Source organism: Diceros bicornis, chromosome 22 (genome assembly GCF_020826845.1).
Source record: "Diceros bicornis minor isolate mBicDic1 chromosome 22, mDicBic1.mat.cur, whole genome shotgun sequence".
Classification (NCBI taxonomy): Eukaryota; Metazoa; Chordata; class Mammalia; order Perissodactyla; family Rhinocerotidae; genus Diceros; species Diceros bicornis.
In genome coordinates, this window is record NC_080761.1 from 41,241,447 (window position 1) to 41,266,680 (window position 25,234).

Sequence of the window (25,234 nt, forward strand, 5' to 3'; positions counted from 1 at the left end):
AGGTGCATAACCTCTTTGAGCCTCTTTACCTTTACGGACAGATATCCACAACCCATATAACCGACAAGAGGATTAAATGATGTAGATCCCAAGCGAGTGATGCAAGCTAACCTCATGGTGAGGATGCAAGGGGTGGGGACCTGAGAGGTCTGGGCCAGGTAGATGAGAGCCAGGGAAAGACTGAGCCCTGGATAATAGATGCAGGTGTTTTGCCCATGAACCAGGCACTGAGCCTAAGCCCAAGTCTTCAGACTTGAACTGAAATTTCCTCTCCCCTCCACGCTGTTCTCAAGTTCTCTAAGACCATGCAGTATATTTTAGCGTTCTGTGGACTAAAAAGAGAGGTGGGTGTCCCAGATGTCAGTCTGTGTCCCTCTGTGTGAGGCTCACCCAGATCATGAGGCCATCCAACCCTGGCATGGACCCTCTTGAACAAAGTCCTTCCTCGATTTTTCCCAATTTAAAAACATCTCCAAATTACTTAGCCTTAGAATCAAACCTCAGACCCAAAAGAGAAACCATCACCCCTTTCTCCAGGGGAAGATCCAGCTCACCACCATGTCAAGCTTTGTCATAGGCCCGGTCACAGTTATCACTTTAGGATAACTGTGGTCCAGCCTTCTCAAGAACCAGCCTAGCATGAGGGCATTTTTTCTAGGCTCTGAGCATTTAGAAAAGCTCACAGCCCAGGGGCCGGCTACCAATTGCCTGGTTGCCAAGGGTCCCTTTTCCCCCTCCTCTCTCTGGAATCAGAGCCTACACTGGTTTGGGGATGGGAGAGGTCTGGCAGGTCCACGCTCCCCTGGAACTGCCATAAGACCTCTTCCTCCCTTCCATCTCCCATGACTAGACCCACACCCCATCAGACAGCATTGTTCTTGCTGGTATGTCACCAAGTGAAGAGGTAGAAAGATGCCTTGTGAAGAAGCCCTGGGTGGAAAGAACCCAAAACAAGACTTCAGACTGGGCCCAAGACACTCCCACCAGTATTGGGATGCAGTGGGGGCTTTAGTCTGAAATCTCCCCAGAAGTCCCAAGGAACACAGCCTGCTCTCTGAATGGACAGCACATGGGGGTGAACACACAGACCTGCAGATTCAATCCCCCCAAAATAAAATTTATTCTTTGGTACTTCATACTTGGCAAGGGTTAATCATAATGTCAATTCATACAATGATTAAATTAGTAAACTACATCTGGATCAGAGAAAAGCTCACAGAAACCAGCTTTGATCCCATGAGCACAAAGTAAGGAACTCAAGAGGGGAGACAGCAGAGGGAGGGTTAAGGAGAATAATTAGCCAGTGATTAAATATTATTTTCCTTGAGTCAACTGATTCTCATTTTATTCAAGTGTCCTGGAAATGAGGACAAAGATTTTTTTTCTCATTTTGGGGAATTCTTTTTTTGTCCAATGAATAACTCAATCGTCTGCTTTTAAAAGTATTGTGCAATTTCTAAATAACAACTCTTAAAAATCAGGCTGACACTGCCAACTCCTGCTGGTTGGGGGGTTCCGAATCACCTACAGAAAGACGGCTGCTCCACCGAGAGCCTGTCTGGGAAACTGGCCTGTATATCCTGTGCCCCAAAGCATCAATTTCCTCAAAAATGTAGCCAGGGGGCTCAGGGTATGAAGCCAGGCACCTGCCCATTTCCTTGGGAGTAAAGCTGATGGTGTATGTGGTCTGGCCCTCCACAGGGATGTTTCCTCGGGGGACAGACCAGTGGGGCTTACAGCTTTTGGTACTGATGGGTGGGTGGGGCACATAGTGGGCCCGTGTGGTGGTCAGGCAGTCCAAGGGCTCGGTGGGAAAGTTCAGCTGGGGAATGGGCTTGACTGGCTCTGTGCGCATGCTGGCCCACTGCTTGTAGTCGTCCTTGGTGGTGGTGGAGCTTTCGAAGCGGCCACCCTTCTTGACAGAGATCACTGGTCGGCAGGACTTGGCTGGGGCACCTTTAGGGTGTGTGTAATGGGCCTGTACTGTTGTCAGAAGGTCCATCTTTTCTTCAGGAGGGACATAGGTGACAGGAGCTTTGGAGAACATCTGGGGCGTTGGCCAAGCTTGGTACTTATCTTGAAACTCGGTGGTGTTAGAGAAAGGCGTGTCTAGCGCACAGGGCCTGGCTGGAGGTTTCAAGCTCTTGGCTGGCTCCCCCATCAGGCCCCGGTAGGCCTCTTTGTGGGTGGTGAGGCTTTCAAAGGGGGTTTCACAGGGTCTGAACTTCTCCGCCTGATACACAAAGCACTTCTCCACAGGGTGGGCCACATAGCTCATCTTGTAGTTAGTCAGGTCCTCCAGGGGGATGTTGCAGAGCTTGGGCACAACCGGAGGCTTACAGCTCATGGTGTTCACTGGGCCCTTTACAGAGTAGTCATCCTGGTGTGTGGTTCTACTATCAAACTTGGTTGATGCCGGCCGGTATTTGTGGTCCGGACGAAGTAGCTCTCGTTTCGGTTGGTTCCAGGGTAAATAATCAGCTGAAAATAAAGCAGAAGTGGTAATTACTCATAAAGCAAGTCCCTCAACCTGCCTATATTCCAAGGGGCTGCAAAGCCACAAGCCAGTCTCCAGTGAGATGTTCCTTGAGACAAAGGAAAAACAGAGTGGATCCCAGCCACCACCTCAACCAAGGACTTGATGTTTCAACTTCATGGTATTTGTGGGTTACTGTGCAGAAGAGACACATTTACAGAAGTCTCATCATACCCACAATGCTGCACACAGGGATTTTAGAAGGCCCACAGCCATGGGAGGATCTGGGGGATTAATTCCAGCAGAGGAGTCCAACCACTGGCTTCCCTGATCCAAGAACAGTTCTATGGGGTAGGAGCCCTCTCTGAATCAGCACAGAGTGACTGGAAAGATGCATGTGCTGTGGTGAGACAGGGGATTCACAACCCACTACTGCTGGGCCGCCAGCCAGACCAACCAGGCCTCCCTGTCGTCTGTGGTGTGACCACCATTATGTCCCTATAGCCCACACATCTAATTCACATAAATCAAATATGGTGCTCCAAGGAAATAAGGGCATTGTGTTGGCTGCTGAGAGAATAATAGCAGCCACCACTTGTATAGAGCTTATTATGTGACAGGCAGTGTTCTAAAGGTTTTCTATACTAACTCTTAATCTTCGGACAGACCTAATAAGGTGGGTACTATCAATATGCCCATTTTATAGATGCAGAAACAGAGGCACAGAGAAATTAGGGAACTTGCCCAAGGTCACTTGGCTAGAAGTAGAAAAGCATGGATGCAAATCCAGATCCAGAAACCATGCTCTGACCCATTCCACTATCCGGTTCTGGCAATTAAGGAACACTGACCATGGTGCCAGCCAATTGTGCTCAGTGCTTTCCATACATAACCTTGTTTCATCTTCATAATAACCTTTGTAATGGGTATGATTGTCTCCATTTTACAATGTCCAAAAGCAATGCTCAGAGAGGTTAAGAAATTTGCCCCAAAGTCACATGGCTAGGGAGTTAAGAGTTGAAATTTAAACTACATAGATGACTCCAAAGCCATTCTCCCATATCACAGTTAGGAGCACTATATTTCTCGATAGGATGAAGGCTAAAAATAAGACTACTGACAAATAATCCGGTGAGATTTTTCAGGAAGAAGAGAATTTCAGAATGTTTGAAAAATGAGAAGTATTGGCCAGCTATATTAGGAGATGGCTGTCTCAGGAGGAAGTTCTGCTGTGGGACACGAATGGCCAGGATAACAGGAGGGCTGCACCCAGAGGAAATCTGCCCTAGAGATGGCCCACATGCATCTTGAGATGTCCTCAGACAGCACTGCAGGGGCTTTCAAAGTAACTTCACCACACAAATCCTCAGGGCAGTTTAGAGCCTGGAAATCCAGGTAAGAAAAAATGGGACAGCAAACCACGCCATTCAACCACCTCGACACTGCCACCAATTGGTTTGTAATACTTGGCTCAAATCCAAGTCCTACATTGCCCCCACTGTGCCCATCGATTACCAGATCTAAAGTGGCCAATATGGAGCCCTAGCAAAGCCTCTGAATCCACAGGGAATTCTCTAACTTACAGCTTTACAAAGGGTTAGAACAAAAGCAGCTTCCCAGGAGCCTTGGGTGTATATAGCCCACACCAGTGGATTCCATAGGCACGCTTTTTTAAACAGCTTTGTTGAGGTATAATCTGTATAACATAAACGCACCATCTTACATACACAATTCAATAACTGTCACAGAGTTGTGCAACCATCACCAAAATCCAGTCACCGAACATATCAATCCAAAACTATCAATCAAGCCCATCTGCAGTCAATCTTAATTTCCATCCTCAGGCAACCGTTAATCTGCTCTTGGTCTCTATAAATATGACTTTTCTAAACATTGCACATAAACAGAATTGCACAATATGTAGTGTTTTGCATTTGGCTTCTTTCACTTAGCATAATGTAATTGAGGTTCATGCCTGTTGCAGCACGCACCAGCAGTTCACTCCTTTTTATTTGTGCATAATACTATAGTATATGGATATACCAAATTTTGTTTATCCATTCACCAGTTGATGGACATTTGGGTTGTTTCCACTTGTTGGCTATTATGAAAATGTCTGCTATGAACATTCATGGACAAATATTTGTGTGGATATATGTTTTCCTTTCTCTTAGGTAGATATTGAGAAGCAGAATTGCTACATTGTATGGTGAATCTATGTTCAACTTTTTAAGATGTTGCAAACTTTTCCAAAGTGGATGTGCCATTTTACATTCCCACCAGCACCGTATGAAGGTTCTCATTTTTCCACATGCTTATGAACATTTGTTATTATCTGTTGTTGTTTTTTTTAAATTATAGACATCCTAGGGGCCGGCCCCCTGGCTTAGCGGTTAAGTGCGCGCGCTCCGCTACTGGCAGCCCCAGGTTCGGATCCCCGGGGGCGCACCGACGCACCGCTTCTCCGCCCATGCTGAGGCCGCGTCCCACATACAGCAACTAGAAGGATGTGCAACTATGACATACAACTATCTACTGGGGCTTTGGGGAAATAAATAAATAAATAAATAAATTATAGACATTCTAGTAGGTGTTCAGTGGTATCTCCTTATAGTTTAATTTACATTTCCCTGATGACTAATGATATTGAGTATCTCTGCATGTGCTTACTAGCCATTCACATGTCTTTTTTGGTAAAATGTCTATTCAAATCTTTTGCCCATTTTTTAATTAAGTTGTCTTATTGAGTTATGAGTGATTTGCATATTCTGGATACAAGTTCTCTATCACTTATCTTTCCATTTTCTTACTAGCGTCTTTTGAAGCACACAAAGGTTTGAATTTTTATAAAGTTCAAATTTTTTCCTATGTCTTAGTCTAAAAGGTTTATAGTTTTAACTCTTACATTTATGTCTCTGATTCTTTTTGAGTATGGTGTGAGGTAAATGTCTAAGTTCATCTTTTTGCATGTGGGTATCCAATTGTCCCAGCACCATTTATCAGAAAGACAAATTTTTAGCTATTCTGGTTTATTTGAATTTCAGCTGTAAAATTTAGAATCACCTTGCCAATTTCTGCAAAAAAAAAAAAGCCTGCTGGGATTTTAATAGGAATAGCATTGAATCTACAGATCAATTTGGGAGGAACTCCATCTTAACTGTATTGAATCTTCCAATCCATGAACTGCTGCACCATCTGGATATTATTTCATTTTTTATTGGCACTGTTTTATTGTTTTCAGTGTACAAGTTCTACACTTCTTTTTTAAAATTTATCCCATATATTTTATTCATTCTGAGGCTATTGTTAAAAAAGCTATTTTCTTAATTTCATTTTCAGATTGTCAGTGCTAATATGTAGAAATACAATTCATTTTTCTATATTGCTCTTCAATACTCCCACCTTGTTCAATTCATGTTCTAGTAGTTTTTTGTGGATTCCTTAGGATTATCTGCATACAGGATTATGTTGTCTAAGAATCAAGACAGTTTTACTTCTTCCTTTCTAATCTAGATGCATTAATTTATTTATTTGTTTTTCTCACATTAATGCACTGGCTAGAACCTCCAGTACAATGTTAAATAGAACTGATGAGAGTTGACATCCTAGTCTTGCTCTCAGTCTTTGGGAGAAAGCATGGAGTCTTTCTGCATTAAGTATGATGTTAGCTATAGAGTTTTTTTGTGGATGCCCTTTATCAAGCTGAGGACATTTTCTTCTATTCCTAGCTTCTTGAGAGCTTTTATGGGTATCAGAGCTTGTCAAATTCTTTCTCTGTGTCTATCAATCATGTGGTTTTGTCTTTTACTTTATTACTGTGGTATGTGACATTAACTGATTTACTGATGTTAAACTAACCTTGTATTCCTGGTATAAATCCCACAGCTTTATAATTATTGGTTCTGTAACTATCTTTTAAATTAATTAGGAGAAAAGTATACATTTACCTACGTAATTACCTTTACCAGTGCTTTTTGTTTGTTTGTGTGGATTTGTGTTACCATTTGGGATTATTTCCTTTCAGCTTGAAGGACTTCCTTTAGTATTTCTTGTAAGGCAAGTGAGCCAACTACAAATTCACCCAATCTTTCTTTATCTAGGAATGTCTTTATTTTCCCATCCTTTTTGAAGCATAATCTTTTACTAGTTATAGAATTCTTGGTTGGCAGTTTTTTCCCTTTCAGTACTTGAAATATGTCACCCCACTGTCTTCAGTCCTCCATTGTTTCTGATGAGAACTTAGTTGTTATTGTCTTTTCCCTGTATGTGATGGGGTGTTTCTCTTTTGCTTCTTTCCAAATCTTTGGCTTTCAACAGTTTGACTATTATGTGACCAGGTGTGGATCTCTTTGTATTTATTCTATTTGGATTGTGCTTCTTGGATGTGTAGATTGGAATTTTTCATGAAATTTAGGGAGTTTAGCAATTAAATATTTTTTATGCCCCTTTCTTCTCCTTCAGGGGTTCCCATTATAAGTCTGTTAGCATGCTTGACGGTCTCTCACAAGTCTCTCAATTTCTGTTCATTTTTATTAATTTTTTCCTGTTCTTTAGCTTGAATAATCTCTATTGATCTACTTCCATTTCCACTGATTGTTTCTTCTGTCAATCGCTATTAAGCCCCTCTAATGAATTTTTTATTTTGATCATTGTCCTTTCAACTGCAGAGTTTTCATTTGATTCTTTTTTATGATTTCCCTTTATTGGTATTCTCTATTTGATGGGAAATTGTTGTCATATTTTCCTTTATTTCTTTAAAAATAGTTTCCTGTTGTTCTTTGAACATTTTTATGAGAGCTACTTTGAAATATTTGTCTGTTAGGTCTAACATCTGGGCCCCTTCAGAGATATTTTCTATTAACTGCTTTTTTTCCTAGCCATGGATCACACTTCCTTGTTGATTTTCATGCCTCCTGATTTTTTGTTAAAAACTCACCACTTTAGATAACATGCTGAGTAACTCTGGATTCTGATCTTCCACTGGGAGTTGTTTTTGCTATTTGTTTAGTGACTTGCTTGCACTAATTCTATAGAGTCTCATCTCCTCTGTGGTGTGTGGCCACTGATATTTTTGCTCAGTTTTTTTCTGTTTTTTAATTGTTTTTATTTTTAAGCCTAGATTCCTAACAGTCACCCTATATCAGCAGAGTTTATTAATCAGCCAATAATTAATCAGAAGTTATGCTTAAGCACCTTAATCCACTAGGCTTTGACCCTTTGCTAATGGATCTGTGTGTGGGTTAGGGAACATAATCAAAGACCAGGCAGTTTACAAGTCTGCCCTGGCTTTTATTTTCTGCTAAGCTGTCTCATGTCTCCCTTGCACATGCACTAGGTATCATATTCAGCCAGGGAAGATGAGTAGATATCCAGGCCCCATCTCTGATCTCTCTTGAGCCTGTACACTGCCTTGCCCACGTGCACGGTCTTCCAGACCACCAGGAATATGCATGAGCTTACCAAGGGCATGAGCACTATGTCCATCTCATTCTCCGGATCCCCTTGTTAAATTTCTGGCTGATCTGTTGCCTGCCCCAACAAGTACTGCAACCTCAGACTAACTGCAGAAGCTGTCTTCCCTGACTTTTTGCCATTGAGATTGCTATTGCTTTTATTGAAACCCCTGGGTATGCATTTTACTCCAAATCAAGTCAACCCTCACTGGCAGCAGAGCTGCTGGCTTTCACAGCCTAGCCTGCCCAGGCAGAACTACCACACAGATAGAACTGGGGGGGAGGGGTGATGGAAGCAGCTCCAGAATAAAACAACACAGACTCCTACTGTTCATAACGAAGGTTTAGTAGTTTTTCTTGAATAAGTGTTTCTTAATTTGTTGTAAACCTTTTGTTGATTTCCAGAGCCCTAAAATTGTTGATTTTTACTATTTTGTCCAGTTTTATTGTTGCTTTTTGGGAAGAGGATTTGCCAAGCTCCTCACTTCGCTACTCTAGAAGTCCTGACATCCCCACCCCCAGGCACACTCTTAAGCTTATTTTAGGCTAATAATACTACCAACTATTTATTTTAAATTGGCTTCATTTTAATTGAAAATCTAATCTTTCTCCAAGAGCCATTAATGGCTCTATCAGCATCTTGAAAGCATTAAGGGGCCTTAGAGGGAACCATCTTGCTGAATATAAACCACATGTTTCCCCCTCAGACTTCAGGCCTCACTGAAAAGGGGGCATCTACCTGTAGATGCCTACACACTGCCTCAAGGAGCAAGGGGGTAGGAAAGACAGGGCTTTTCTGGCCCTCTTCTGTGATGGATGAAGTGTTAAGAAAACAGGTTCCTAAGCTGAAAGTCGCTTCATGTGATTTCTGATACCCAACAACACAGTTGAAACCACATTATTATCCAAGATCCTAACTTCTTCCACCCAGCACACATTACAAAAAACCTCCACAGGACCCTGAAAACCTCAGAATTCCACATGACAAACTATTCACATGCCTGAAAAGCCATCAGTACAAGCCCTTGAGGGCCAGGGTGTCATGTGGGTAATTGGCAAGAACCTCTTTAAAAAGGGATTCCATTCAATAATGTGTATTTTAAAAAAAAAAAAAAAAAAAACTCTGCTAAACCTAAAGCTGAGCATCAAGTAATTACACTCTCAATCTTTCCAATTGCACAGTGTTTTGAAAATGTCAAAATTACAACCAAATGCTGCTGGAGCATATTTTACCGGTGGTTTTCTGGACCCCAGTAAAGGCGCTGGCCGTAAAAGTAGAAAAGGAAAAGGTTGCATATTTTTCCTATGGAACCATAGTAAGTGGAGCATATAGACATAAAGATGGCACCCATTGAAATACATATATTTAAGGACCTTGGTCTTTGCTCTCTTTTTTTTTTTTTCCTTTGGAAGGAGAATCAACGTATGGCCATAAAACCACAAAGGTTGCTACGGAAAAAACTTACTAAAGTAGTAAATTTCCACAAGAGACAAACAAGTCATCTAAAGGGTGATACACCAAGAGGTGAGGCCAGGGTGTGGCCCCTCACGCATGCACAAGATTGTGCAGGAGCAGCACAAAGGCAGGGTAAATGTCGTGGGTCTTCCCCAAGCTTCACTCCTGCTCTTGGCCAGGACCCACAGAATAATAGGCTGGGTGGGAAGTTGTATAAATCTAATGCCAGACTGTGTCACCTGGAGCCCTTGTAAACAACGGTCCAGAACTGTTCATTCATTTACTCCCTCACTAAACACATCTTTGTTGTGCCATCCCCTGTGCTAAGGGCTGGAAATACATGTTTGGCATTCGAGGCCCAGTTTTGGAAGCCATTATATCATAGGAGAGTAATAGAACAAATAAACCATTTAAATTAAAAGAATATGACAAGTATTATTCCAAAAAACTATTACAACACATCGATTTGACCCATACGGCACAGTTTGCAACCTAACTACAAATATGTTTCTTTGGCTACATACTGATTTGCTTGTTTTTAAATCTGAATTTCAGAAGAGAACTATGAAATTCAACGTCAAGTACATATGTAGCCAGAACAAAACCAAGGGGTCTAAGCATGCCTGGTTCTGAGCAGTCCTGTTCACACCTGACTAGTATTTGCTCATTAATTCTGTGTAAGTAGATTAACAGATGCCAGAAGTTTAAGAAAAATGAAGGAGAAGAAAATAGAGTTTTCTCAATTTTAACTTTCTCAGTAGGGAAAAGTCTAACGTGATTCAGTTTCAGCAGTGGAATACTATTCTCTGGTTTGCAGAGTTTGGAGAAGGGGAAGAAAATGGGAGAGCTAGAGGTACAAGAGATTAAAGCATAAGTAATTAGATTGGGTTTTTTCTACGTGCTTATGTTGAGGGGTGTGTATTGTGCAGGAAGCAGTAGGGAGGACTTTTCTTTAAATAATGCCGCTGAGCTACTCTATCCTTGCCAACCCCTAAGGTAAGCAAGGAGCATTTCTCACTCCCAGACCTCTCCTTGCACCTAAGGCAAGGTGGGGAGGGGGAAGTGAGCTGAGGAGCAGTTGCTCTGAAGAGCCTCTAACTACACCAGGATTCACAAATCCAGGGGGCCCGTAGGGAGGGTGTAGGGAAGGAGAGCTTGTAGCTGAACATGCCCATCCAGAGTCCCTGCTCCGCACCCCCCCCCCGGAAGTAACGGCTCTCTCCAGCTTTCTCCACCTTCCTGCCTACTCAGTGTCCGTTTTTTTTGTCTTCCTGTAAACACTGGATGAAAAGGGAGACAAATGAGCCCTGCAGAGGCGCAAGAGCCACCCGACCACGTGCCTGGTTGTACTGACTCCTCTGTAAAGCGTCTACTGCACTGCCTGCCTTGTTGAGGGTAACTGGCAAAGAAAAAGACAGACCCCTGCCCTCTTAGAGCTTACAGTCCTGCCAAGGAGACAAATGTTAAATAAAATTACACAATGAATTCTAAAACGAGGGAGTACACAACACGTTTAGAGCATCTATCAGAGTGTATCTAGTCTGACATAAGGGAGGGTCTGGGAAGGCCTCTAAGGGTATTATATTTCCACTGCTCACTGAAGGATGAGTGCTAGACAAGGGAAGGGAGGAGGGGTCTATAAAGAGGGAACAGCATGTGTAAAATGCCCTGAGATAGAAAAGAAATGGAGGAAAGAAACTGAAAGAAGGTTCTGTGGCTGGAGCATAGGGGCTCAGGGAGGAGGAGCCAGAATCTACAAGGCATCAGAGGAGGTGGTAAAGCTTTGGGATTTTCTCCTAAAAACCATAATAATTATCTGAGGAGTTTTAAGCAGAGTAGAGGTAGGATCTGATTGCCATTTTTAAAAGACCTCCCTGGTTCCTTTCTTCAGAAAATGGATAAGAACTGACAAGATTAGAGACACGCTCAGGTGTGTGCCCAGGTGTAGACATGAAGAAGGCAGGATTGGGCCTTTGTTAGGAGGAAGCAACGAAAGGACAGAAGAGACAGGGAGTAAAGGATGTTTTGGAATGATATTACATGGAACAGGCTCCATGGGAGTCAGACAGAGGAGGAGCTGATGGTGAGAAGGAAGGTGAGGCATCACTAGAGGTCCCAATGAGGCCAAGGACTGTCATGGTGGGAGTAAATAACAGAACAAGCCAGAAGGACCAGATGTTGATGCATATGAAGGTGGAACCATTTTGGGGTATGACAATGCCCAGTATGTGGCTTGGCAGAAGGTGGCTATGAAAGAGTGAAAGAGGAGAGATGACACTGAAGATAAGAAGGTAAAAGGACAGAGTCCTGATTGCTGAAGAGGCCAACATCAGTCTGGCCCTGAGCGCCAGTTCCTAGCAGAAGCAGAGAAGCTCAGCCACGTGCAGAGTCTTCCGGAGTGATAGACTTAGAGCTCCTGGAAAGGCTTCAGGAAGATTCCTACATCTCCTCAAGCCTCCCCACCGCCCCTCGCCTAAGTGTTTGGCTTGGCTAAATTAAAGCAACTATCATCACAGACATTTAGAGATCCACAAACACATTACATGAACCGTTTAGCACGTGTTCCTAGAGCAACCATGTGTATCATAAGCAGAAAAGTTACTGATTACAAACCTGGCCTCCATTCCCACGGTCTCAGCCTTGGAGTTTGTGCTCCATAGAGAGAATGACTGCTACATGGCTTGCACCACACATACACCTCCATATCCTCTTTCTCCTATGAGACTATAAAGTGAAGGGCACGTCATTATGCTTCCTTCACATTTCCTAATACCATGCCTGGGATGTAGTAGATGCTCAATAAAGAATGAATCAATCCCATTTATTTGAAACTGAAAACTGGTAAAACGAATGTATGTGTTAAAAGTCAGCATAACAGTTCTATCCTGGGTGGGGATGGTGAATGGATGAGAGTATCAATGTTATATTTCTTGATCTGGGTGCTGTTTACGTGTGTGTTCACTCAAAATTCATTGGTCTGTATAATTATGATTTGTACATCTTTCTGTATGTATGTTATGTTTCCATAATTTTTTAAATGGGTAAATGAATCTATAAATCAGTGGTGGAACCTAACTTAACTTAAACCTGCAATGCTTCCCCAATATAGGATGATAACAAGCTAAGGCAGTCATTGGCAAATATTCTCTATGAAAGACCGGATATTAAATGTCTTAGGTCTTACAGGCCATACATTCTCTGTCACAACTACTCAACTCTGCTGCTATAGCACAAAAGTAGCCACAGATAATGTGTAAAACAAATGCGTGTGGCTGTGTTCCAACAAAATTTACTTATGAATACTGAACTTTGAATTTCATATAATTTTCATATGTTCTTAAGTAGTCTTCTTTTTGATCTTTTTTTTTACTCATTCAAAAATTCAAAAACCATTCTTAGCTCTCCAGCTGTACAAAAACATGCTGCAGGCCAGATTTGGCCGGCCGGAAGTAGTCTGCCCACCCTCCTCGCTAGGAGGTGTGCATATAAAACACGTTTCCTGGCCTGCATACAGGTTCTGCCTATCCCTCCCCCACCTTGCCCCCAAGCACTCTCCCACCTTTATAAGTAGGCAGACACTCCATCTTGTCGCCACATGGATAGTCGCCACATGGATATTTACTGTCCCGAGGTTTGATGGGGTCAGCTCGACAGGTAGGGTAGGGGTTGTAATCTTGTTTATACGTTGTGAGCAGATCCATATTCTCCTCACTTGGGACGAACTGGTCGGGGTGGTGGATCTTCACTGGTAACACTTTGTGAGGCCCAAAATCTCTCCTGTAAGGAAAATAAGCACATGCCATTGGGGCCCCGGCTCAAAATAAGGCTCTTGGTTTCCGCTCAACCCAATTCTACAAATGTTTGCTGCGAAGTCATCTTCTACTCTAGCCTCCTAACTCCTCTTCCTCCTCTGTTTCCCACTTTCAAGAAAGACACCACCATTCCCTTCTCACCCAAGTCAGGTGCCTGGACGCCATCCTGGATCTGCCCCTCATGGCTCCACATAATCATTCACCAAGTGCAGCCCTGTCCACCTCGTCAGTTTGTCTTTCCCCCTCGGTCCAGACCTGACCATTTCTCACTTGGATCACGTGACAACTTACTACCTGGGTTTCGTGCTTCATTCCTGCCACTTCTGCTTCAATCCCCATAGTGTGGTCAGAATAAACCCTCTAGAATGAAAATTCCATCATTTCACTCCCCAGCTTAAAAATCTTTCAGATAAAGCCTTTCTAGCATGGTTTATAAGCTCTGCCTTATTCCCCAACCACATCTCCCACCTCTCCTCTGGCCCACTTTCCACTCCAAGTACCCCGGACCACTGTGGAGGCCTCTCTCCTGTGCCTGCTCTCTCCACCTTCCTTCCCCTAACCCCTTCACTGTGGAGCTAACTTCTGGGCTCCTTCTCTGTGCTCCCAACAGCTTCTCCTGCTAATATTTATCTACTTCCTCTACTTGATCTTATAGAAAAGCAGAAGGGAAGAAAAGTGCAATAAATGGAGATAATGAATCTTTTATTTCTCAGCTATCTGGCATTAACACCCCCATTATTCCAGGGAGTATAAAACAATGGGATAGAAAAAGCATGATGGTCTTTACTAAACAGGAAGCACTCCCTTCCCAAAGCGTCCCTCAGTTATAAAAAGGCCAAGATGCTAACTACAACACCACCCTGGCCACACCAGGGCTCAGCTTGGGCGGGCACCACTCACCAGGGCAGTCTCAGCCTCCCACTGCTCAACGTAAACTTTCTTAAGCAAACATCCCCCCGCAAGGGCTTCTGCTCTATACAACAGCCTGTTTTTGCCTGGAACCCATTTATCCAACTGGACGAGGGGAAGGTAGATTTTCCCCAATGGTGCTTGCCAAAACAGCCTCGCCAAGGGAAGGGGAAGGTTTCCGGACAGGAAAACATCAGGCCCAAACACCAATAAAACCTACTTTCCGGCCGAAATCTAGAGCAGCATTACTGAGCCATGCTTGACTAGCAAAGGTAACACGCTCCACTGTAACCTGTCTTGCATGAATTATACAGATGGTTGTCAATAAACCCAAACCAGGGCCTGCAAATGCTTGGTGGGATGGGAGGAGGGAATTAGGAAGCAGGAGTGTTAGTCTCTCTAGGGCTTTAAGGGGAACCAGGAGATGCTTCAGTCGAAGTCTCAGTAACACCCTCTGGGTAGATTTAAAAATACATCTCGGCCGGGGTTACAGGACCTTCAGCCTGGGCTCCCCTCCCAGGCATCCCACGTTGGCAAACAGCGAGAGGAAGCTCAGCGACCTGACGCATCTGGAAGCTGACTGTATAAATCGGGGCTTATGGAGGGAACAGGCCAAACAAGAACCTGGGGGTTTTCTCCACACTTCTACCCTTCCTAGTGTGCAAGTACCTCACGCTGGCATCTGTTCCATACTAAATCAACTGCGGCAGGAAGCTAGGAGCATGAGGCCCTCGGCTGCAGAGAGAAACGGAAATGGCCAGAAAACCCTGTCTGAACACTGGTTCACTGCAAAGCGGCTTTCGTCAGAAAGTTTGTGTTCTCAGGGGAGTGCTCCCAAGGGGAGGGGAGCTCTCCTCACTCCCAAAAGGAGTGGAGGGGCATTTGGAGGCAGCCCGAGACCACACAGCTCCATATAAACCCATGTTCATCGATGTCTACCCAAAATTCAGCCCTCTGCACTTCCAAGAAAGAGAATCAGGAGATCTCAAGGGCAAGTGGTGAGGAACACAGCTGAGGCCCAAGCTGCCCCATGGAGCCCTCCCAACACCAGAGCAGCCAGGAGTGCTTTCCAGTCACAGGCCTGCCATGCGCTGGGACCCTGCACACGGGCCATGCGGTCCTCTTCTGCCGTCACTTCTACTGAGGGAGCCAACTTCCCCTCACACATGCTGTGAGAACTTTCATAGGAGGGCTGCCAAGCTCTCTGGCAACTAAAGTACGCTTAATGCCCCATCTCCTGCTGTTTCTATAGGAAAAGAGCAGATAAATGGCCACAACCAAACTCACCAGTTCACGGACCACCCTGAAGTCGGTTTCTCAAAGACAAAAGCGGATGCAGCAAAATCTTTGCTCACCATGTTTAGGGAATGAAATTGTTAACTGAATCTCCTTCTCTGGTACAAAACTCAAGTTCCTTCGTGAAAGTACATCTATGGTTGAATTTACTGATCAGCTACAACTAAGGAAACTATCTGGGGCGGGCAGGGGGGAAATGATCTACTTCTGAAGAGAGGAAACGTTTTAAGTTTAAAGTTTAATTCATTTGTACCCCACCCAAAATATTTACTGTGGCTTAAGAGTGAGTTTAATCAGAATTTATGTGTTTCCTCGTTGTGTTTTTATGTTGAGAACATTCACTGAAACCTATCATTAACCACAGCATAACTGCATGTCCCCAATCTCACATAATCTTACAGCCCGTAAGTTCGTGTAAAAGAAAAGTATTTTATCCTTCCCAGAAATTGCTGAAATTTAGTAGACTTTTTTTAAGAACACTCCTCTCTCTTCCTGTAGTACATTTCCTAGTCCCTGTGCCCATGGTGACTATGAACCAAGAAAAAAATTGGTCCAAGACATTAAGTTTCTTTTTTAGATGCTTAGTCATAAAAGTTATATTGTGGGGAAGGCCAAGAGTTAAGCTCAGAGTTAAGTAAAGGTTAAAGTGGCCCTGCTGGGAAAGTCATAACAACTTGACTTCTAATCATTAGGCAAAGCCAAAGAAAGGTGTTTGACAAGAGTCTGACAAAAGGAAAGAAGAAATAACATAACAGCCAACAAGGGTCGTGAGCCTGGAAGTGGGAAAATGAGATTTTCACTGTGATAAAGGAGCCACGTGATACTTTTTTTAACCTACTTTTAATGTTTATATATGCAAACATCACAATTTGTTAGCGTGTCCATATAGTCAATCATAATAAATGGAATCCTTTTTAAGAAGAGTTCCTCCTCTTGCCCAAAGCCAATCTCTTTACCTCTGCCCTAAATCCCCTCCCTCTTTCTCAGGAACCTCGTCTACTGGCCGTCTCCTAGTCTGTGGTTTAACCTCTTCCTCCTACTGGCTTCTTTCCATCAGTGTTTAACCATGTACCTGTCTTTCCCATCTTTAAAGGAAAAAGCTAAACCATCCAACAACTCTCACTGGTGTCCTCTGCACTCCAGCCCTCTCTCCTCCCCTTCTCTCTTCTGGGAAGGGTTGTGTAAAGGGGCAGACTTGCCTTCCTCACTCCCCACTCAGGCCCCACCCATCAAATCAGACTCCACTCACTCCTCCCTCTAGCCAAGGCCTCCAAAGTACCTCCTTGTTTCCAAATCCAGTCACTGCTCCTCAGGCCTTTATCCCCTGCACCATCTTAATAGCATCCATCCTCGTACTCATTTTTTTATCACTCTCTCCCTTGACTTCTGTGATACTCCTCCTCGTGATTTGTCCTCTTAGTCTCCTCTATGGGGTTTTGTTCTTTGTCTGTCAATTGATTTGATTTCATTACTTCCACATGTAATTCTAAAATTTCCCTGGGGTTAAAAGCCACCCTTCTAATGAAACCATTATGTCATCACAGGCAAGTTGGGGAGCCCATCCCAGGACAATGAGAAAGATCCCTAGGTGGATGCACAGGGCTTGAGTCATGCCCCTGATCCTGATAAGAACACACTGAGCCCTCCTTATCTCCACTGTGACAGACCAGGATTCAAGTTACACAGTACCTGTCTCCTCCTCTACTCTCTCATCTCCTCAAATCCCACTAAAGCTGAGGCTAACATCTGTCACCATTTCATATAAACTCTGGACAAAATATAAAGAACCACCACCTGTGAGCACTAAAGAACAACCAAGATAGGCAGATTCTGGAGCAGAGCCAACACATGGAAGAAGGGAATGGCATTGAGTGAGTCTCTGGGTAAGTTTCCATTTTCTTCCAAAGCTTCCAGTCTGAAGGCAGGCTCCAGTCGGTGCCATGCCAGGCAGCTTAAATGTGAATAGACAACCTTCCATCTTTCTTGACTGAAGAACCAGAGGATCAAGTTTGAGGCAGCCACAGGTGCTGGAAAGTAAGGAAGGATCCTGGAAAGGCGAGAACCAGAAACAGGAAGCCTCAATTCTGTACATAAACTGGGCACAAACCTCCAGCTGACCTCACCTGCCTGAGGCAGACTTCAAGCAACTGTGCTAAAGATAAAGAACTGAACTGAATTTGAGCTGCCAACCAAGACACAGAGTTTGCATTGGAATCCAATCAAGTTACTTCCTATTGCTTGGGGGAAAAAAACAACCACTCTTCAGAGGAATGTAAAAAAATCCAAAGTCTCCACAACATAACATTAACAATGTACAGGATCAATCCAAAATTACTTGATATACATACAGGAAAATGTGGCCCCTTCTTAAGAAAAAAAGATAATCATGAAAACCACCCCAAAGCAGACCTAGATGTTGGAATTAGCAGACAAAGATGTTAAGCCGCTATTTTAACTATGTTCAATTACCAAAGGCAAAGTAAGGTCATAATGAATTAAAAGATAGGAAGTCACAGAAGAGAATTAGAAACTATATCCAAAAAACAAATGTCAATTCTAAAACTAAAAAGTACAATATCTGAAGTGAAACATTCACTGGATGAGCTTAATATCAGAATGGAGATGAAGGAGGAAAGACTCAGCGAACTTGAAGAGAGAGAAATAGAAACTGTCCACTGAAGAATAGAGAGAAAAAAGATTGGAGGAAAGAAATGAACAGAGCCTCAGAGACAGAAAAGAATACTTGAAGAAATAATATGCAAAATATCCCCAAATTTAGTCAAAGATGCACATCAAAGGCTCTGAAATTGCCCAGCAAGTCTAGTGCTGAGGCCTATTTCTGCATGTCTTCATTAATTCTCAGGCCCCATCTATACAGGAGAGTAAGCATATCCCGAGGGGTATGGATGAGTAGAGAAGTCAAGTATGTATTTGAATAGAAAATATGTAAAATTCAATGAGTAGGGAAAGACTCAAGCCCACTACCAACTTTCTTGCTTCTTTCCTGACTTTGGGGAAGGATTCCAAATGCCTTTTCTCTTTTAGCTCCTGCTTCCCTTACTCTCTTCACTTTACCCAGGAGTCTTGTCAATAAATGAAGGAGTCTGTGCTGCCAACTCCCTGCCCTCTGCCCTTCAGCCAAAGTCATCAAGTCTGAACCCAATTCCATCTTCCCCCCTGGGCCTCCAGTTCTCCCTACCCATGGTGCCACTCACTTTAGAATAAATATCTAATACCATCTTGAAGACTCATCTCTTTCTTATGAGACTATTCACTTTGCCCATCTTTAGGAATCTGGCTTAGCTAACAAAATAATGCCCCAAACTGGGGCCCAAGTGTCTCACATAAGTGACGTGCCTAAGGGGAAGTGAGGCTTGAAGTGCAAACCTCTTATTCATTAATTGATCTCAGGTATATGAACTAAAGGCAGAACCTACGTGAGAGAATTACCAAGGGCTGCAAGAAACAGTTTCATACTAAGAAGGGCTGAAATCATGAGCATTCACCTCATGGCACCTGCTGTAAATCCCCAAGATTTACAGTCAGTAAGAGCTGTGTGCAGCTGTAATGATGCCTCGTGCTGGGATGATAACCTTTCCAGAAACCAGGTGTTTTTTGTGTCTGGGCTTAATCAGCAAACCAAGCCAAGGCCCAGGTCCCGTGACTTTTTCATTCAGCAGGTGGCAGCCCCATGTCCGATCTCAAAAATGACGCTGGGTCAGACTTTAAATAGAGAAATTGGTGGAACATTCGATAACAAGGGTTCTAAGGGCAGAGGGAGACACTCCATGCAGATACAGGGGTGTGAAGACACAGGGCTGACCCATCCTTTCCCCCAGAAGCCTCTGGTACAGCACCCAGATGATGCTTCTTTACCTTTCCCGATAGGAAATAGTTTTGTTGTATGTACACATATGGACCAGAATCTTTGCTGAGTTTATAAGGTTCAGAAACGATGGTTGGTAAAATCTTGATGTTTGTTAATTTATCTCAATAAAAGCTTACTGGAACTCAAAAAAAAAAAATGCATCCTGACTGAGACACAGTTTTGTTCTTGATCTATGAAAACTAGTGCCCAGGCAGGCACAGGGCTGAGAAATGATACAACTTAGGGGAGAGAAGAGAAGGGATGCCCTCTGCTCATTTCATCCTTTAGTTCCCTCTCTGGGGAAGGAAACAAACGAGAGAGAGAGAAGAATTTCTGCTTCATTCTCTTCATGGGTAACCTTGATCCTGTCAGTTTTTCTTTTTAAGGCCCTTATGATCATTAACAACTTGTTCTGGAAATTCTTTCCGTGTCTGCATTCCTCCACTTTGGCCACATCTTGACATGAATAATATTGCTACTCTGGCCCTGGCAGGGACAGAAGGAACTTCTGGGTCATATGTTTATTGTAAGTGACATAAGGCAGGGATAATTTAGGACAGGTCAGAGGGGAAGTTTTTGTTTTGCAAAGCACTGTCAGGAAGAGGGAGGGCATGTGGGGCTCCAGCTGGGGGCCTCAGAGTTGGGTGATGGGGCAGGGCTCCAGCTCCAGAGAGAAGATTTGCCCTCATTCTCTTAAGTTTGTGGGCAACAAACAAAGGGCACCCCTCAACATCCATCCCTCAAAGCATCCTTTTCTCTATTTCCAGGATAGGAAATATATCCCTTATATAACAACATCTGAGACTGGTTTACATCTCACAAGGTGCGCTTGATTTCCTGGAAATTGCATATAAAGAGATGGGAAGACCAGCACCAGAGGCTGAACGGGATATTTGCAGACCATTCTTCAAGATTACTCTGACTCTTTTCGACCAGTTACTTGTCTCTTGTGCATATGTGTGCAGAGGACTTTTCATTAGCATTGACCATGGTTTCTTAAAAGGAAAAGCAATGCTCAGGAATGGTGCACATCTCTTTTTGTGGTCTTTAGACTCTCAGAAACTAAGGATGCTGTTTTCTTGGCAAAACGAAGCGCAAACTTTAAGGTTCATATTGTTTAAGTCACAGGCTAAAAAACAGGTTGCATAAAATATAATTTTTTTATGAATCAGGACCCAGAAACATTGTGCTTAAACCAAATCATTTAGGATAATGGCTTATCATAAAGCGACCCCTCAATACAGATCCCTCTGCACCCCGAATCCATTGAGCCATGTGGTTCAGTCTCTGCACAGCCCTGGAGCTAAAGAAATACATTCTTCGTTCATTTTCTTCAAGGACATTCAAGGGGACCCCAATTCAAAGTCTACGGCATCATTTCCAAAAAGCTCACTCTTTCTCTATTATCAAGTTGTCTTTCACCACCACCGCCATCACCAGCCTAGATGACGTGGCGCTTATGTTCCAAAGCTCAAAACTGCTTTTTCAGCAGCAGCCCCTCTCTTTCCATCGTTTTATTAGTTTGCTTAACCTCCAACCCTTCGTTATGTAGATCAATTTAGTCTCCCCACTCCCACCAGCAAGCAAGAATCCTTTCTCTTTAAGAGGAGGTTGGGAAAAACCAACCAGGCTAATAAATACAGAATTTTCCTTTCAGAGATATAGCAAATTAACATTAAAGCATTAATAGCATATGTTGATACTGTACATTAATGCAAGACTGTACATTATTTCATTAACACTGTACATTAGTACTGTACGTTACTCCACTAGTGCTGTACGTTCATATATTCACACTACTTGCCCTCACCTCGATGTGCTCAGACCTTCCATTGGTATGGACCCTTTCTGGTACTCCAGCTTGGGCTTGAAGGACTCTCTGGGCAGATAGGAGTGATAGAGAGGGTAGTTCTCGGTGTATTCGGAGAGAAGACATGGTTTCTCTGTTTTATCGTAAATCTTGGTAGGGAGATGCGGACAGTGGTGCCGCCTACAAAAGACACATGAAGTTAGGTCGCTTACCTTCTTAGGAAGAGTACATCCAGTCTGATAATGCTACCTCCTCAAAATGTGACCCAGTCATAAAATCATGTGAATGCTGGCATTGAAAGCAGGAATTTAACCCTTCCTTTTCTCTACTAAACTATGTGAAGTAGCCAGAATTTTTTAAATGATCTATAACTGCAGTTGGTTAATTGTCAAAATTCCTTGGACCATAAAATTACACACAAGTGTGGCTGATATTCAGCTACTACACGTACCACACTGCTTCTTTAAATATTGAAATACTTCCACCCCATAATAGGAAAATGGTTGTGGCCCTGAGTTCTCTGAGTGCCAACCCAGCTGCCCCATGACCTGCCCTGAGACCTCCCCGGGCCTCCCAATTGCCCAGCAATTAAGGGCTTAATACCTGACCTAACAAGATGCTCCAAGGCTGTGTGCTGGTGTCTCTCCTCATGGTTCCTGGGTCAATTCAGAACATCAGTGCACACATAGCAGAACCACCTCAGTTCTGAGTATACTGACCACCACTGACTACGTGAAACCATTTTCACATTGAAAGTCTGGCTTATTTATTCTTTCAGGTCTCATCTGAATTGTTGCCTCCTTAGAAAGACCTCCGCTGATCACCTTATACCTACACTACACCCCACCACCCTGTCCCCTCTCTCGCGGTTTCCCTCATCACTGTGTACGCCTTCCTCATCACTCAATGTTATCTGTAATAGGCATGTTTGTTGGTAAGCTTGTTTACTGTCTGTCTCATCTATTAAGCTCAGGACCTTTTCTATCTTGCTCACAGCTACAGCCCTAGCACCTCATATCCTACGTGATACACACTAAGCTTTCAATAAACCTTTATTGAATAAATTATTGAATATATAAATGAATGATTAAATGAACCTTATGCCTCAATATGCAGGTAGATGACAGATTATAATTTGACGTTATGATTTATAGTAAGCTTGTCCATTTTGCACTCATGGTAATAAATGAACCTCATTATTCTACTATCTGGACATTATTCTACAGCTGGACAAAGGGTAGCTGTTTGAGCTCTCAAAAACTAAGTAGTATATCAATTATCTGTGTGCCCACATACCATCCTTACCAACCACTTAGGGCATCTCTAGTCATTAGATACTAGCACATCAACAAAACTCCTTGCTAGTGATTTCCAACTTGGTCATATCGAGGAATGACAAAGTTATATCAAAAATAGAATTATTTTTAAATTTTTTACACAGAATCGATTTTAATTACAGAAACTAAAATACACAGTACCGTGGGGCAGCACGTGGAGGAGGGAGAGAGAAACAGACATACAGGGAACTCATCACTGCTCAAATCTAAAGCTATTTTCCAGGCAACGATTAGCAGGCTGCTCCTGTTGTTAATAAGTTCAATCCTCTACGCAAATGTTGCAGCCAACATTTACTGTTACTGTGTACCTCTCATCAACCCCCCAACCCCCAGAGAAAATGATCAAGCCTGTATTGTTCATATGGGTTGAATTACATATAAACAAGTTCCTTTAGAAATATCTCTATTTATTTTCTTCTCATTCATAGATTTGTGTATTGGAAAAGCCTTATGATGATATAAACTTGTTACATTTATTTTTTATTTTTGTTATTGTAAAAGTACTATTGGTTCATGGGGAACATTTTAGATCTTTCTAATTATTTACAAGGAAATCTTCCATAAGTATACTGTCCTTATATTATGAATATCTGAATTTTACAGTGTTAAATACACTCAATAAAAGTTTAGTATTCTTTTTTCAAAATGCACATTGTTGGCATTTAATGTACAAAGATGAATACGTATTTATATTTTGTATCTATTTAATAAAGTATCTCCTAATCATAGGTACATACAGGCTTTCACCTGTCCACTCAAGAGATAAATTGCGGAGTTTCATAGTATACAAAATAACCATTCCCCACAGTATAAAAATGTTAGATATTATTATCATCTGTGCTCACAATCAGTCCAATTCTCTGAGATTTCAATCTGACCCAATTAGTACCCTACCATTTTAAGACTCCAACAAACCTCAAATCAAAAGCCAAGAAGTACCAAAAATACCTCCACAGAGATATTTATTCACTCACACTCTTTGAAAGAAAAGTCAAGATTTTTTTAAGAATAACTTAGATTCAGGGACTTGCAATAAAACAGACTCCACAGATATAGCAATATTTTCCTTCTCCAGGTCCCTTGTTTTTTAACCAGTAAAATGTTGCTTTTATATAACCCCCTTTCCATATTGTTACTTTTTAAAATTGTAACATCCTGTAAAGGCTTATTCCAAAAGAAAAATAAATGTGAAGGCAAAATACTACACTGTGATTGGTATCATGAGGGGATTTCAGTATAGCAACGAGCTTCCATTCAGACACTGATGTTCCATTAAATGGAATTATATTGACACATAGAGGGCAGATCTGATTTGACTTGCTGCTAGTTAACTAAAACCTTGTCTCACTTTGAAATTTCAAAAACTCTTATTTGAAAGCGAATATTTCATTGCTTGACTTTGCTCATGGGGTCACCTCTCCTTACCTGTACCCAAATACCCAGAATATTCTTCTCAAGACACCAAGCACTGTATCTTCTCCTTGTTGGTCTGCCCACCCCCTCCTTAAACAGGACTTCCTCTACGATAAAGACCAAGACTGACATCTCTGTGTTCTGGAAGCTATCCTAATGCTTATGTATTTATTTAATAGATGGATGGGCAGTCGGACAGTGTATAGGACAATGAACTGCTACAAGATATTTACAAGTCCTCCGGAAAAGGAAAACAACTGATTTGCTCAAACATCAGTAGAGCCAAAAGGGAAAAGAGACATTCTCTGTTTATATGGACCTAATCAGTGCCTAAAGAAAGTATGTGGAATCACCACGCTTGCAAGATTTAAATGTAGGCTTGACAGTCATGAACCAAAAAAATGAGACCTCTTCCAGTTCTCGGATACTTGTACTCATTTTAGGAGCTGCCTTGGCCACCTTGCTCAGCAGCACAAACAAGCCTAGATGGGGCCAATAGGTAGAGAAGGAAAAGGGGAGAGAGAAGGTTTCTTCAGTCTATCAGAACTCTCTAAAGTCATTCCACTCAGGATTTACCAAAGGACCAGAGGTAAAAAGGAAATAATCCTGACGTTTTCTGATATTTGGTAAAAGGGGTAATAGACACCTTTCAATGGAACCCAGAAAAACTCAGCAGTAGTTGACTCCAAGCCAGAATCATAGAGTTTTGCAATTGAAAGGGGCCATGGAGAATATATGACCCAACATCCCCACTACGTAGATGAAAAATCTGAAGCTCAGAGAATGAAGTACATGACCTAACCATAAACAGAACCTACATCTCTATTACATCAGAATGACGATGTGCATTTCCTGACATGCACCTCACTCAGAGCCAACTGTGACTCAAGGAACCCTAGAACAGATGACAGAACTTTAAGGATGTAACGAGCACCTCTAGAATAGCACCATCCAATAGAAATGGAATGCAAGCCATGAATGAGAGCCACATACGTCATTTTAAATTTTCTACTAGCCACATTAAAATGGTAAAAAGAAACAGGTAAAATTAATTTTAATATTTTACTTAACCCAATCTATTCAAAATATTATAACTTCAACATATAATCAATATAAAAAATTATTAATGAGATCTTTTACTTTCCCTCTACATCTTCAAAATCCAAGATGTGTTTTACACTGACAGCACGTCTGAATTAGGACTACCACATTTCAAGGGCTCAAAGGCCACATGTGGTGGTCGCTTCCCTGTTGGAAAGTGCAGGTCTAGGATTTGAAGGTACAGACAAAAGAACTGTAAGCACTCAAGTGCTAGAAAGATGCCTAGAAATATTTTTGTTGGCTAATATGGAATTTGTCCCTTGCTTGGACTCTCTGACCTGCTTTCATGTGACACAATCAGAG

The 25,234-nt window shown here is 42.5% G+C and overlaps 1 protein-coding gene across 1 annotated transcript; it reads right to left on the bottom strand.

Annotated features, from left to right (window-relative positions):
- Positions 1 to 1,477: 1,477 nt before the first annotated feature.
- On the bottom strand, positions 1,478 to 21,118 carry SAXO1 (stabilizer of axonemal microtubules 1). Its single transcript, XM_058565317.1, has 3 exons — positions 21,081 to 21,118; positions 12,945 to 13,162; positions 1,478 to 2,481 (listed from the first exon to the last, which is right to left on the bottom strand). The coding sequence occupies exons 1-3, from the start codon at positions 21,101 to 21,103 to the stop codon at positions 1,478 to 1,480; spliced, it is 1,245 nt and encodes a 414-aa protein (XP_058421300.1). The 5' UTR covers positions 21,104 to 21,118.
- Positions 21,119 to 25,234: the final 4,116 nt, after the last annotated feature.